General features: G+C 38.9%; 1 protein-coding gene across 1 annotated transcript; it reads left to right on the forward strand.

The window, feature by feature from the left end:
- Positions 1-3,929: 3,929 nt before the first annotated feature.
- LOC104425974 (myb-related protein 306) lies at positions 3,930-6,233 on the forward strand. Its single transcript, XM_010038864.3, has 3 exons — positions 3,930-4,453; positions 4,784-4,913; positions 5,103-6,233. The coding sequence occupies exons 1-3, from the start codon at positions 4,321-4,323 to the stop codon at positions 5,881-5,883; spliced, it is 1,044 nt and encodes a 347-aa protein (XP_010037166.1). The 5' UTR covers positions 3,930-4,320; the 3' UTR covers positions 5,884-6,233.
- Positions 6,234-14,663: the final 8,430 nt, after the last annotated feature.

The raw sequence follows: 14,663 nt of genomic DNA on the forward strand, positions 1-14,663 counted from the left end.
TATTCATTTATTATTTTTATTATTGTGATTTATTTTTCACATATATATATTTGACTTCTTATTCATTGAAATTTTTTAAAATGGACCTCGATAGCGGAATCACGTGTGGGAAACTCGTATGTCGGAATACGGAAAGTGTCGAGAAAGTTGACTAGCTAGCGAATTTTTCAACATGTGTTGATCAAGTGTTGGAGAGTGTCCAAGCGTACGTGATCTGAAAGCTCTTGGAGAGTATCTGCTTTGTAGGCCACCATTGCCTGGAAGTTTTTAGCAAAATGTTTTTATCAAATTACTTAGAGGAATAATGATGGGATTTTCCACACGTTAAGGAAAGGACCCCACAAGATCATAACATTAACATATGTGATGGATTTCACTTTAAAAAAAAAGAAAGAATAATTGTACAAATGATTTTTGAGCTTTGATTTAATGTGTAATGTTATCTCTAAAATTTTTAACTTATTTAATGTGGTTTCTGAATTTTAACTTAATGTATAATAATATATCTGAATTTTTAATTTGTTCAACGTGGTCCCTAAAATTTTAGCAAATATTACATTTAGTCCTTATATTATTATATCTCTAGATTCAATTTGATCCATGAATGATCTTATTCAAAAACTCAAAAATTAAATTAAACACGTACAAAAAAATTATGGGTTTAAATTGAACAAAATAAAAATTCACGAACCATTTATATCGTTTTTCTTGATGTTTTATCAAATTCCTTAAAATCTACTAACCGGTTTTCAATATCCTTTCCACCGGAGTTATACAAAAATTCTTTTTATTAGTAATAACAATTCTCCTTTTTCTTTTTTCTAGTCTTTCGCGCATAAAGCGTGTGCAATTTTGATTAATTTACGGTCAAAGTCGAAGTCGAAAGAGTGGTAATCCCGTGGTACTTCACTTCCCCTCAATGATTGCCACATCGCAATTTCTTGATAATCTTCTTTTCTTCTCTTTTTCTTTTTTCCCAATTTGGCAAAATTCTACGCTCGATGGATAACAACGGCAAATACCATCGATGCAAAAGTTACCGACATTAATTTAATTTAAAAAAGATAAATAAAAAAAATATTAAACACATGTAAAAGCATGAAAGACAAGAGAGGAGGGAAGCATCACCGTCGGGGAGTGAGCCAGCTGGCACAAAGGTTGACTTTTGGGGGCCGAGGTGGGCAGGTATTAATTGCGCCCACCCCCACAAGTCAACACCTCCCCCCTCTAACATTATCATCCCCGCATTCACTCGCCTGTCGAAAGGGCCGGTCCCACCCCCCGACATCGACACGTGGCGCCCGCCGCGTGGCCTGTGCCTGTCCCGATCCCGTGCCTGTCCATTATCGTGATCATCATCATTTTTTTATCATTTTTTTATCATTTTTCTCTCGGTGGGGGGCGGCAATTAATTAGACGTCAATTAGACTGCCCAATCCCAACGAATCCACCTCGATTTTAGATTAACACCCTCGTTTTGAAGCATTAGGATCAAAATCTCCTCCCTCCATCAATGTCACGCGTGTACTAATTTACGATGATCCGATTGATCGACTAAATTGACCGACAATAGATAATTAACGATTTCACGATTGATGATGCCTATCCACAAAGCATCTAGGACGAGACACTCGGTTTTGCTCTCATCCAACCATTTGTGAAAGGCTCGACAATTTTGCCAAGGTTTCATGTCACGATGTCATAGAGTAGGTGGAGCAACTTTTATTTGGAGATAGCGGTCTTTAGGCGCTTATTAAGCCATTTAACAAAAGAAGCTTTAATATGCAATCAAAGCTCGATGTTTCCAACTTCATTTTTTCGTCAATGTGCATGTCCTTGACCACGCCCGATTAGCTCGTACGAGATGAATATTGATGGTACATGACATAGATCGGATCTTTCTCTAATAATTTAAGTTCTTTAGACAAAAAATTGGTTGTACATTCACTCGTCTCTTAAGACGAGTCGTTGCACAACTCATAATCTTTGAAAAAGATGATTATGCACTCGATCAGGTGGAATAAGTACCTCCAATCGGTGTGAATCCATCAATCCTTTGTCCCTGAATTAATTTCTACCGAAAACAATTCCTGAAGCTTTCGTCCTTGTTTGTAAAATCCTACGGACAAAATTGGTGGACACATTAGCTCGATCGTCCGTGTCTCCATCAATTGGCCCGGCCAATAAATACCAATTGCAATTTGCAACCCATTTTGTGATCAAGAAACAGTCATCCCTCGTATGAGTCAGTCCTCCTCTTTAGAATCCTTCTCGTACTCTATATTCTACACTAAGAATAAGCACAATTAGATACAATTATTCAAAGCAACTACACTCTACTAGTCCTCCTCTAGTAGTCTATGGTATCCTTTTTGTACGTTGTCCCCACATACGTATAAAATACTTCACGAGCTAAACAGGAATGTATTTGAACATAACAGATCTCTCGATTATAACTATGTATTCAAGGTGACCTATTTGCATAATACACAACGATGTCTCGATCCATAAGCATATTAATGTTTACATGGATTAACTGTTGCGATCATGTAGCGTTCATGCGACGCACGATATCTCATCGGAATAAAAGATCTCATCGATAAAGACTTCGAACTAACGATTAAATTATTCAACCCCCCTCCCTTTATCTTTGGGAGGTTGAAAATTTGGCTCGAATTTCCTCTCGTTGATGTAACTCAGTGGACTAAAAAACCAACGATGATTTGAAAGAAGTCGGGCCGACGAAAGCTCGTCTCTTGTCTTTCTTTGACTGGAAGTTGATATACGGTCGCGAAAGAGCTAATGAGTCGATTCGAGTAAATTCCGTCGCTCACCGTAGCTATCGCTAGAGGACCGTGAAAAGATAAAAGCTAAGATAAGCTTAAGGACGCCGGCGATGACTTCTATTTTATAAGGTGGGCTGCCGTTTGGTCACATCTATGAAATGATACGTGTCTGATATTCAAAAACCAAAGAAAAAGCAAACTATAATTTTATGTGAAGACGACATTTGGATGATCATGGGTACAACTGAAAACTTTTGTTTTGGTGCTCAAACGTGTGATTCCGTTTATATCATATAGTTCGGATTATTAGGAGCCTTGACACCAAATGAATTCTTACTGCTCCATTTATTTTGCGGAAAATAAATGATTCAGAGGATATTTTTCTAAATTATTTATAAAAATGAATTAACAAAAAATATTTTCATCGTCCACGAAAATATTTAAATGTAAATTATTGTCTATAATGAAAATTATTGTAATTGGCTAATTATTTTAAACCATACAAATACTTATTTTTAGGAAAATGTATTCCAGATCATTTAATTTTTGAAAAACAAATGGAGCCTAATTGCTATGCTTTTTTAACTAAACTCATCAACTTTTAAATATTGTTTTACTCGATTCTCCCCCCTCCAAAAACCCCCAAAAAGAAGAAGTTCCAATGGACTTTGATATAGCAATAGCAATTGATATGTTAAAATAATTAAATATCAAATCATATATTCACCTAACAGGTTTAAGTTTTAGAGTAGTTGACGGTGGTGCCCATAAAACCCTTCAAAGTATTAGAGTAGGATGCAAAAAAAAAAAAAAAACAAGATGAAGCCTGAGGGAAATTATTAAAACAATTAAATAGTAAAGCACGATTTCATTTAATAATTTAAATTTTCAGAATAATTAGTAGTGGTCTCACAAAATTTTTCATGTAGATGTGTGGATTCGAAAATACTCCGAGGGAGGAGGCATTTGCGATGATCCGACCGCATATCACTGGCAACGAGACAAGCGTGTGAAAACACGTAGGAAAAGATGAAGACAAGGGGTCGTAGCAGAAGGAAAGAGACGGGATGGGACTCGTTCGGAGCCATTAATATCGGGGAGGGGAGGAAGAGTAAAAGTAGGGTTTTGACAATAAGTGCTAGCGAGACGCCCTCGAGCGAGCGCCACACGGCTTGTGGTAAGGCAGAGAAGAGGTCCAAGCCAGGCTGACTTCTTGCAATCCCTGAGTAAATGCACTTTGCTGTCCTCTTTTGACTCCTGTTGAACTTTCTCCTTTCTCCTCCTCCTCCTCCTCCTCGTCTCCTCCTTCCCCTCCTCCTCCTCCTCCTTTTCTCAGCCGTCAACATCCGAACAGGCTCCTACGATTAGCCAAGCTCGTTCTCCACCCTCCCCTTCCTTCTCTATATATACATAGGAACCACGCAAGCAGACAGGCAAAAGCCTTGGCTCCAAGCTTATCTCAAGTCTCATCGGTAGCAAAAATCAACGAGAACTACTCGCGCTCAAGACATCGCAGATAGGGAGAGAGGGAGAGATGGGAAGACCGCCGTGCTGTGACAAGACTGGAGTGAAGAAAGGGCCGTGGACACCGGAAGAAGATATCGTGCTGGTGTCTTACATTCAAGAGCATGGACCTGGGAATTGGAGATCTGTTCCTACTAACACAGGTTATTACTCTTACGTTTTTAGAAGAATAAAACACATGGTCCTCTTTTCTTTACCAGTTTCGTTTTGTTTTTCTCTCTCTCTGGGGGTTGGGTTCTCTTTTTGCTGGTTGGTTGAACCATTAAATTGCTGCCATCAATATATGTCCTGCACTAGCTAAAGCTAATTCATGTGGTGGTCCGTGGCCTCTGGGTCGGTTCTTTCTTATCTTTTCACCTTTTTCTTCCTGATATCCCTGAGCCTCTTGCCCTAATTAATATAGCAGACGTACTTCATATTCATTCACTCATATTCAAATATTTCTAAGATTTTCAAGCGTGTGTGTGAATCAGGTTTGCTCAGATGCAGCAAGAGCTGCAGGCTCAGATGGACTAATTACCTCCGTCCCGGTATCAAGCGCGGTAGCTTCACGGACCAAGAGGAAAAGATGATCGTCCACCTTCAGGCTCTTCTTGGTAATAGGTATGTACCCCGAAAAATTGTCCATTCTTTTTTGGGTATCCTTTTAATTCTTGTGGCTTAGAAAATTAGAAACTCTTTCTATGCTAAATGAAAACTATATTTTCCACCGACAGTGTATAGAATAAAAATCTTGCTTTTTTTTTACATTTATACACGCATAAAGATCTCTTTTTGTGGTGGTATGGGCAGGTGGGCGGCCATAGCTTCGTACCTTCCTCAGAGGACTGACAATGATATCAAGAACTACTGGAATACCCATTTGAAGAAGAAGCTGAAGAAGCTTCAAGGCCAAGCAAATCCTGATGATGATGACCATAATCATCACCCACAAGGGTTCAACGCAACTTCACACTCCAACCCCAAGGGCCAGTGGGAGAGGAAGCTCCAAACCGACATTCACACGGCCAAACAAGCCCTCTATGAAGCCTTGTCATTGGACAACCAACATAGCTTTTTGAATGAAACGACGACAGCACTTGGTGACGGCGGCGGTGTTTGCGACAGACCGCCGCACCAAGAATCAAGCTACGCATCGAGCACCAAGAACATAGCAAGATTGCTCGAAGGATGGATGAAGAGCTCGCCGATATCAGGGAAGATCAAAGTGGAAACTGCCGCCCGCTCTGCAAATGTTTCTAACAAGATGGCTGCCGCTGCAGGTTCGAGGAGCACTAGCGAAGGCGGCGTTGCTGGCGTGGCAACCCCAGAGTGCTTGGACTCGCTCTTTAGCTTCAACTCCTCGAACTCTGACGTGTCTCAATCGGTGTCGGCAGACGAAAACAACGTCAATTTGACGCCGGAGACGAGCACGATTTTCCAAGAGGAGAGCAAGCCGGGCTTGGAGAGTAATGATAATCATCAAGTGCCAATAAAGTTGCTTGAAAAATGGCTGCTTGATGATGCTGCAGCTCAGGCACTACAAGATGATTACCTCATGGATATGGCATTAGATCAGGATGCTTTGTTCTAACTCAACTAGATCTCAATTAGGGAAATGATCAATTCTTGCATGGACAAGGTCCAATTGAAAGGAAATTCCAGGTTTAATCATGTTCCTGTGATTGATCCGGATAGCATTGGACCTAGTCTATGCAAGAATTTGGCTAGTTAGGAAGACTCTTTGTTTGTCTGTTGATGTTTATCGTATAGGTCTCAAGCTGTTTTTCTGGCTGAAATCACGCTTGTTTTGAGCCGATAACTGTGATAAATATTCCCTTTCTAGAAGAATAACGAAGCAAAGTGCAAAATTGATGTGTAATGTAATTTTGTTCACTTATTATCAATAGGAGACAAATAAGTATGTGCCTTTACATCTGATTATTATATATGCTCTCTCTCTCTCTCTCTTACAAGTAGGTTCGTTTCGTTTCGAAGTGTTGAAAATATGAGTTCGGACTTCTAAAGTAAAATAAAAAGATGTTTGATCATAGATGAAAATGAAAATAATACATTTTTATTTCTGTCTACTGAATGTGGAATATTAAGAATTATTAGAAGGTTTTGGCAGAATGATTGGTGAAATTTTTATTTCGATTGAACATTTTACCACTCAGCCAATGAAATAAGTCCTTTCTTGTGCGTCACGATAAATGATTTTCAACTTTAAACATTCAATCAAGTTGTGGATAGTTAAATGTTTCCAAACATGCCCTTTTGGACAGAACCTGAGTAGGTCCTTAAACTGCTCAAGGGGGAACCCCCCCACAGGAGGGAAAACCTCCCTGGGGTGAGAGTCCCCGTGTGGGGGCCCCGTATAGCTAGGGAGTTCTAGAAAAACGACTCCCCTACTGACAGGTGCGCTAAGGGACCTTAACCAGGTTACCTCCTTGTCACGCCGGATCGGTGCTCTGGGCAACCTCCTTAAATGGAGGGACTATAAATGATTTTCAACTTTAAACATTCAATCAAGTTGTGGACAGTTAAATGTTTCCAAACATACCCTTTTGGACAATTTTGAACCTATCTAACCCACCGCTCAATATTAAGTACAAGGCGTCAATAAAACACCGAGTCCTCATTGAATGAGCCCATCACCTGATGATATTAAGTTTTGTAGTTTAATTTTTAGCTTCATGCGAGTGTCGACTATTGGACACGCCCCTAATTCGATAATGAAATTACGCTTCACTTCTATGTTACTATATATCTTGTGACGTGGGCTTGAGTAAAAAGGGTAAAAAGGAACGTGCATTAATTTGTTGGCTTGAACTTAGGACAATATGAAAGGAACTGATATGACATGACAAATAATTATGGCCCAACGCATGTGACCTAAATTCGAGTACATTTATAATGAATGGAAAAGTCCTCCAAAAAGTTCTAAATTTATTACACTTTTGCTAATTTAATCATAGGTAACTTTATATCTTAGATTTAGAACTTTCTAGACAATTTTTCCGTAATGAATCATGGCAAGGAAACAATGACTAGGTTTCCTATCCTCTTTTCAAACTTGGTGCCATGCAGTAACTCCATGCGTCCTTTTGATCCAGGCTTCTCATGATCAGAGCTCACTCACATCGGCATATGCAGGACATGAACGTTCGTATTGTATGGCTGAATCCACGATCCATGCGCAATCATTAGCTAGGGTTTTCCCTGCAACTTCCATTCCTTGTCGATCTCTCGGGGGAAAAATATGCATGCCCTAAAAAGAAGATAAATTTCCATATATTTGCCTTTGAAAAGTTGCATGTTTTGGGGGAAGAGGATCATAAAAAATCGGCACTCGACTATGACATAGAGTCGGTCGCTATTAATGCTTTATCTTCCACCAAAGTATGGTCTCTACACTCTATTAGTATTTCCCGTCGGTGGGGGAAGCCGAAAGTAAGCTCCAAGTTGCTCATTGCTAATGAAGTTTCTAGATTCATTTCATGGGGAATCAATAATTCAAAAATTGTTCTTTAAAATTAAAAGTTTGTAATATTTAAAATAATTAACGAAAGAGGAATATTTATTTTCCCTGTCGGTGGGGGAAGTTGAAAGCAAGCTCCAAGTTGCTCATTGTCGGTAGTTTGTAGATTCATTTGATGAGAAATCGATAATTCGAAAAATGTTCCTTTAAAAATAATCGTTCGTATAATTTAAAATAATTACTAAACGAGTAATATTTTTGTTATTGACATCCGAAGATTTTCATCAATGACGGATCAGTATTTTCTTAATTCATTTTTGTAGGTAATACAAGGTATCACGGTTGGAAAAGCTCCGGATCAGTCCTTCCAAGAAAGTTGAGCACTTTGCTCCTTCAGTGGTTGAAAGCTTTGCATTGCGACCTATCTTGTCACATTCTCGAAATGATCTGACTTGGTCAAAGTTACAATTACACAATTAAATACTTCCGGTCATGTGCTATTCCTGCATTGAAAGTCTCTTACAATTCTAACTTTCTCCACTCGGGTTATGGGCGAAGTGAGTAAACCGGACAGGGAACAAACATTTCATCTGGAGTCGATCCACGATATTTATGAGTTGGACATAGGGGGTTAAGATTAATTATTGGAGCCGTGAGATTAAAACCTAAGTCGAGGGTCGATTTATCGTGAAACTATTTAATGTGCAACAGGCTCCATTTTTGGTCAGAGAACATGTCTTCGAAACAAAATAGCCCTCGCAAATATGCAAAAGATGACGCCTCGAATGCGAAACATGCGAAGAGGATCTTTGACTACAAGTTCTTAATGCTTGGATCATGCACACCTTGCGTTTTTTTTTTTTTTTTTTAAAACTCGAATTGGGTAATAATGGCATCTAAAGTTTCACCGGATATGAAACAATTGAATTCCAAACATAGTTTGTGTCTTAAATGTGCATATTAATTGAATTTTATTCATCTCATGATTTCAACATCATGTCACATCGACTAATATCTTTCAATAGTATTATATCTCCATTATATTTTGGAGGTGCCGTCATTTGAGTTTGATTGGAGTCGGTGTTAATGGCACGCCATCAGAAAATTTGTAAAAATAGAAGGGCTTTATTCGATAAATTAAAAGCTCACATGTTCGATAAGAAAAAAGCGTGAAAGCATAAGTAATTTAAAAAAATATATATCGAAGACCAGAAAGTCAATGTTCTAGGCTGAGACAAGAGCCAGCTTTTTCCACCAAATCATCAATCAAGCGCATACGCATGGGACTGGCACCGTCACAAATCCAAACCGGCAGAGATTGTTTGCACATTTAATGGACAAGTCCATTTTCTAGTCAAGAATGACAAATACAGCTGGCCCTCCAATTTCATATTCTTTTATTATATTTTAATTTTTGGTCCCCCATAAATTCTAATTTAAATAATTTCTCAATGATTGTGGAGTTAATTTATTACACGTATGGATCATGGAATGCCCATTTTCACAAAAAAAAAAAAAAATCCAAAAGTGCTAGACATATTACATTTTTGTCAATTGAGTTTTAGACCTTTTAATTTTACTAATTGAATTCTAAATATTTTCACATTTTGTCGACGAGTCCATCCAACCAATTTTGATTGTAATTCGCTAATGTGAACATGGCCGTGTTGACGTAAATAATTTTTAATAATAATTTTTGATTTTTTTTTTTTTTGTAATCGGGCAATGGGAGGCTGGCCTCACTCACCGTAGGCAAGGCCTACAGAGCAAGCTCTAGCTAGGGTTGACCTCGCTCAAGCCAAGCAAGGGATGCTAGGACTAATCGGTTCCCGATCTAGTTTGATTTTGAGGTGGAACCAGGAATTGGGCCAAGAGGACCGGTTCCAAAATTGTAGGACCGGAAATTGGATTGATCGGTCTTGAAATTGGGAGCTGGATCGACAAACTGGTTCAGTCCAGTCTAGCCCGGTGGAATGGATCATTTATTGCTTGAGGGCAAAAATAAATTTCGAAAAGGAAGCTCTCTACGGCTGCCCAGCTTCCAATCCCAATCAAGGCAACCTCGACACTCAAGGTATGCTCCTTGTCCCTCATGGAGATGCTAGTGCTTTGTCGAGGGAGACAAATAATATTTTTGGAGTTGATGAAGTGGCCTGTGGCCATGCTAACATGGAGAACTCAAGTGGCATTACTAGGTTTGACTTATCTAAAGAAAGTGTTGAAAGGTAAAGTAGAAAGCAAAAATAGAGAGGGGAAAGCAAAACCTAAAAAGGGCTAAGAGTTTTTTTTTTTTTTAATTTTATATCAACCACTCCAGTTTGGTCAATCCAATTCCCATCTTGGAACTGAGAATTGCACCGAGCGATCACCAGTTCCAAGAATGGGAATCGGGAATCGAATTGTGCTCTTCGAGAACTGCCCAGGATTGGCCAATTCGGTCCGGTTCTCGTGGTTCTTGGTTTGGGCGGTTCCATTGCACACCCCTAAGGGGAGCCCTTGCCTTTGCCGGGGCAACCTCACAAGATTAGGCAAGGGGAGTTGTTGTCGAGGCTCGCTTGGGTGGCAATCAAGCAAGGGCAACCTTTGCCCAAGTGGGGCAACTTGGTCATTGCCTATAGTTGGTGGCTGGCCACCGGCAAAAGGAAGAAGAAGAAGAAGAAGAAACAAAAAACAAATTGAAAAATTATTAAAATATTATTAAAAATTATCCATTTCAGCATTAGCGATCCTACGTAGCACCTCCATCTACGTCAATGATTTCTAGCCAAAATTAATTAGATGGACTCAATTGTAAAAATAAAAAGTTTAGGACTCGATTGACAAAATCGAAAGATTTAAGATTAAATAGGTAAAAATATAATAAGTTTAGGACTTTTAATTTCATAGACACTTCCCTTTCCCCAGATTTGGACACTCACATGCTCTCGGACAAGAATCACGTGCATGATTGACATGTTAGCTAAAGTTGGTGTCCCCTTGAAAACTTTAGTCCATGTGACAAAAATCATAAAACCTTCCATGCACCCATACGGCTTATGTGCGTCATCTCACCATTAAAAACGAGAAGATGTGTCCTAGGCATTGGTCCCAGACCGAATGGGCAATTATGCATTAACATGAGATATTATATCGACGCAACATTTGATAAAATAGATTATCATGATGACTCACAATATTCAAAATATTTAAAACTCAATCGCTATGTAAGTATAGGTCTCTGAAGTTTCGCCGCTATAAATCCTTTTGTTGATTGATATTGTAACCATAAGATATTGTGTATCTCACTATCTTTGACTATAGTTATCAAAAAACTTTTCTTTCATTGACTTGTTTGGATGGATGGTAATGCATAAAAACTTATTATGATTCTTATGGCGAAGAAACCATCATAATTTAACTCACATACTCTTATAAATCATGCATGTTTTTAGATATTTTTCTTTTTTGGGGGGTCAAAAGGTGGCTCCAGATTTAAGAAGAAGAAATTAGAGAGAGGCCAATGAGGTCATGTTGGGCTTGTTAATCGACCAACTACGCATCTCAGACTAAACCAAGATTCAAACCTAAAGAGGCCGCGATGGGTTAAAAAGACAATTCTTCTATGAAAAGGCCCAAAAGAGAAAGCAATAATTTTGACAAAGATAATCGAGTGCACCGACAAAGTATCAACAGCAAATGCAGTTTGATAAAGTTGGAATATGTGGAATTGAAGCAATGTATGAACTTGAATGGTGAAGGACCTTGTCTGGTGCAGCTGTTTTTGCTACTTCTTTGCCCAAGGCATCGGCATGCAATTTGATTTTTTTTTTTTTTTTGAGCCGTTCTTGCGCGGGTCCAAGTGTTCTCATAGTTACTATCACTTGAGTGGAAACAGGCCCACCATGCAGCTGTCGCCGACGTCGCCACCTTCTAGGGCCGAAATGAACCACAAAGCAGAACTGTCGAATCGTGTACAGATTCACTATCGTGCAATTGTGATCCTTTTTGCTAGAATCTCTACGATAAATTCTAAGTAGGACGATCGTTTGGGGGAAAGAAAAATCGAGTGAACTTCGGTGGGTTTTGATCCATGAGCTCTGGGCGTAAGCTCCCAAGACAATCGAGTGTCCTTGTGATCTAAAAAATGATTGACATGGTCTATTAGAAGTTGGTTTGAAGATGGGTTGGAGTCGATATGGTGCGATGCTATTGGTTAATTTTGGTTTGTGGGGACATCGATCTCTCTAAGTACACAAGCAACAAACTGATCTTATGATGCACATGCATGTTGGAGTCTTTGTCAAGAACCCCAATGGCTTTAGAGATCCCATTTTTCAACTTCAATAATGCAAAGTCCCTCTCTCGCTTCCATGTAACCCACTCACAATCCATGCGTCTCTCTTGTCATTTGGTACACTGTAGATAAGAGGTCCCAAAATCCCACTTTGATTCTTGACTCCAAATCGCTTCGAGTCGTCGTCTTCCTTCCATTTCCCTCATCAAACCCTCTTTCTCAGCAATGGATAACGATTTCAAGAGCTCTCTAAACGTGGTTGTTAGGTCACCATGCCAAAACACATGTGGCCATGATCATTGGAGCGGGTATGTTATTGCTTAACGTCTCTGATGGCCATCGTCTCCTAACTTGGATTCATGCATGCCAGAGGCTAGGCCTTCACCTTGGCACGATTGCGAGCTTACGTTCATTTGGCTCGAGTTTTGGCTGTTATACCCTCTCTTTTTTGGTGGAAAGTTATAGCCACTTTCAATTGCTGAAAAATTTGCAAGATTGAAATTGAGTGGATTGGTTTTTCAGTTCATTTCTAGATATTGGTATTAACTATAGAGTTCACTATCACAATTCTCCTCTTGTTGTAGGTGAGGCAAGCTCATCGTTATTTTCCGAAGTATTCTAGATAGAGTAGTTGGATGAATTCGAGTTTGGATGGCACATGCACCTCATCTTCATCTTTGGAGTAGTTTAATGGTTTCTTATGTAATGGCTACAATTGTAAAGTTAGATGACAATAAGTTTTATATAATAATCGACGGTTATGAAAATCGTGATGAGGCATCGGGCAAGTAATTATTTTCATGTTCAAAGCATGGTGACTTGATTAGGGGTGTTTATATCCATATAATTTTTGGATATTTACCGAACACTGCATATTTATCTATTTGATGTTATTATATGTGATAAATAGATCCAAACAATTAAGAAAAACAATATGGTACTTCAACAGAGGTTGGGCCTGCCCCAATTGGACCCGATTTGTGTGGCCCACAAGGACAAAAATAACTTTTCTTTTAATGATTGGTGGGTGGCTTTGAGTCACCCCCTCAAAACATGCAACTGAAGTGAAAGTTCTTTTTAATTTTTTTTCCTTTTTTAATTGGCTAAATCTGTCCTATTAAGGGCCCTCAGCCCAAGAAGAAGTTGAGCCCATAAAAAGAATCTTAGTCCCCTACAAATGTGGCAAAAACTAAATGACACACTTTTTAATTTGATGGTACCCATGAACCAAAATTGACAAAAGTAATATAAACAAAAATAAAGAGAAAGATAGAAAAAAGAACGTGTGGTAGTACTTGATATGATTGATGGGCACTTGGGCCTTCCGCCCACCCAATGCAAGCAAAGATAGATGCTCTATGTCTCCACCTTCCCTTTTTTTCTTCCTCATAATCTTTTTATTGATGCTAACATGTGGACCCTAATTTTGCTCTAGACAAGAATAATAACAAATAAGATAATCATATTGATGGAGCACAAATTCACTTTGCCCCATCAATTTTATTTTAGGTGAATGAGAGAAAAATGGAAAGGCAAAAGAAGATGAGGACCCCCCTCTCTCTCTCTCATGGAGCTAAGAATTTATATTTTGAAAAGGTTAGGACCCATTAAAATTGGTCCTCTCTTGTCAATATGTTGAACATTGAGCATATTCCTTTTGTTTTGAGATGGATCATGAATGACCTATCACAACCCCCTCCCCCAAAAAAAAAAGCTCCAGAACCATAAATGATTGAATCTCCCGAACCATCCCAACCTGTTATAATTTCTCGATAGGTTGCTATCTCTTCAATCGGAAGTTTTCGCATATGTCATTTTAATGATTAAGTCGATATCCATCAAGTAAAGATGACACATCCATTCAAGCGATATTTTTTGAATGCTCCAAGTCTTTCGATCACCGCTAGAGGAAAAATACATGTAAGGAATCATATCCAAAACTAATTTGATTGGGTGCTATAGTTACCTATTAAATGGTTTTTAGGAAAATTCGAAAAAATGCATAGTCTATTACCCACTGAGAAATCATCAATATATTCCATTTCCATAGACCATAGCTTTCATTATCAAAGAATGATTGCTAGCAATCTACATCATGAGAAACCCCCCGGTTATAGCGCTGAAAATTCCTCAAAAATAATGCATGCATTCATATCTTCTACGTGAAGTGGACCACTAAATCCACCACCAAAAAACAACAAAAAATGTAGGTCTCACCTAAAAGATTAATTCCATGTGTGTGTAAGTCCAAGTTGGCTCTCCAAACTCTTTAATGTGAGTATAGATTGATTCAACCTCTTCTTCTTGCGGTCTATATAGATGCTAAATTGGAGCAATGAAGGTCACCTAACATGCACCGATTTGACCAAGCTCACATAAAATGGCAGCGAGGGTTTAGTATTGGCGAACTCTCGTTGTGGGAATGTTTCATTTGGTTCACAGTTATTTACTAATTTTGAGCAAGTTCGTCGCCACCCCATTGAGTAGGAGGAAAACCGAACTGATCCCTATGCCTGGCCCATAAGCGAAACTTATTCAGTACATGCATAAAGGTGCATTCCCTGATAAGGAAAATTTAGAGAGACATGTTTCTTGCCCTTCCAAAAAGGAATGCATGACT

Source organism: Eucalyptus grandis, chromosome 7, assembly GCF_016545825.1.
Source record: "Eucalyptus grandis isolate ANBG69807.140 chromosome 7, ASM1654582v1, whole genome shotgun sequence".
NCBI classification, from domain to species: Eukaryota; Viridiplantae; Streptophyta; class Magnoliopsida; order Myrtales; family Myrtaceae; genus Eucalyptus; species Eucalyptus grandis.

What these genes read in the sequence shown, in the direction of transcription:
- LOC104425974 (XM_010038864.3), top strand. Translation starts at nt 4,321, where the DNA reads ATGGGAAGACCGCCGTGCTGTGACAAGACTGGAGTGAAGAAAGGGCCG. An exon ending in ATCTGTTCCTACTAACACAG is followed by an intron (nt 4,454 to 4,783) that starts GTTATTACTCTT and finishes TGTGTGAATCAG; the next exon opens with GTTTGCTCAGATGCAGCAAG. An exon ending in CAGGCTCTTCTTGGTAATAG is followed by an intron (nt 4,914 to 5,102) that starts GTATGTACCCCG and finishes TGGTATGGGCAG; the next exon opens with GTGGGCGGCCATAGCTTCGT.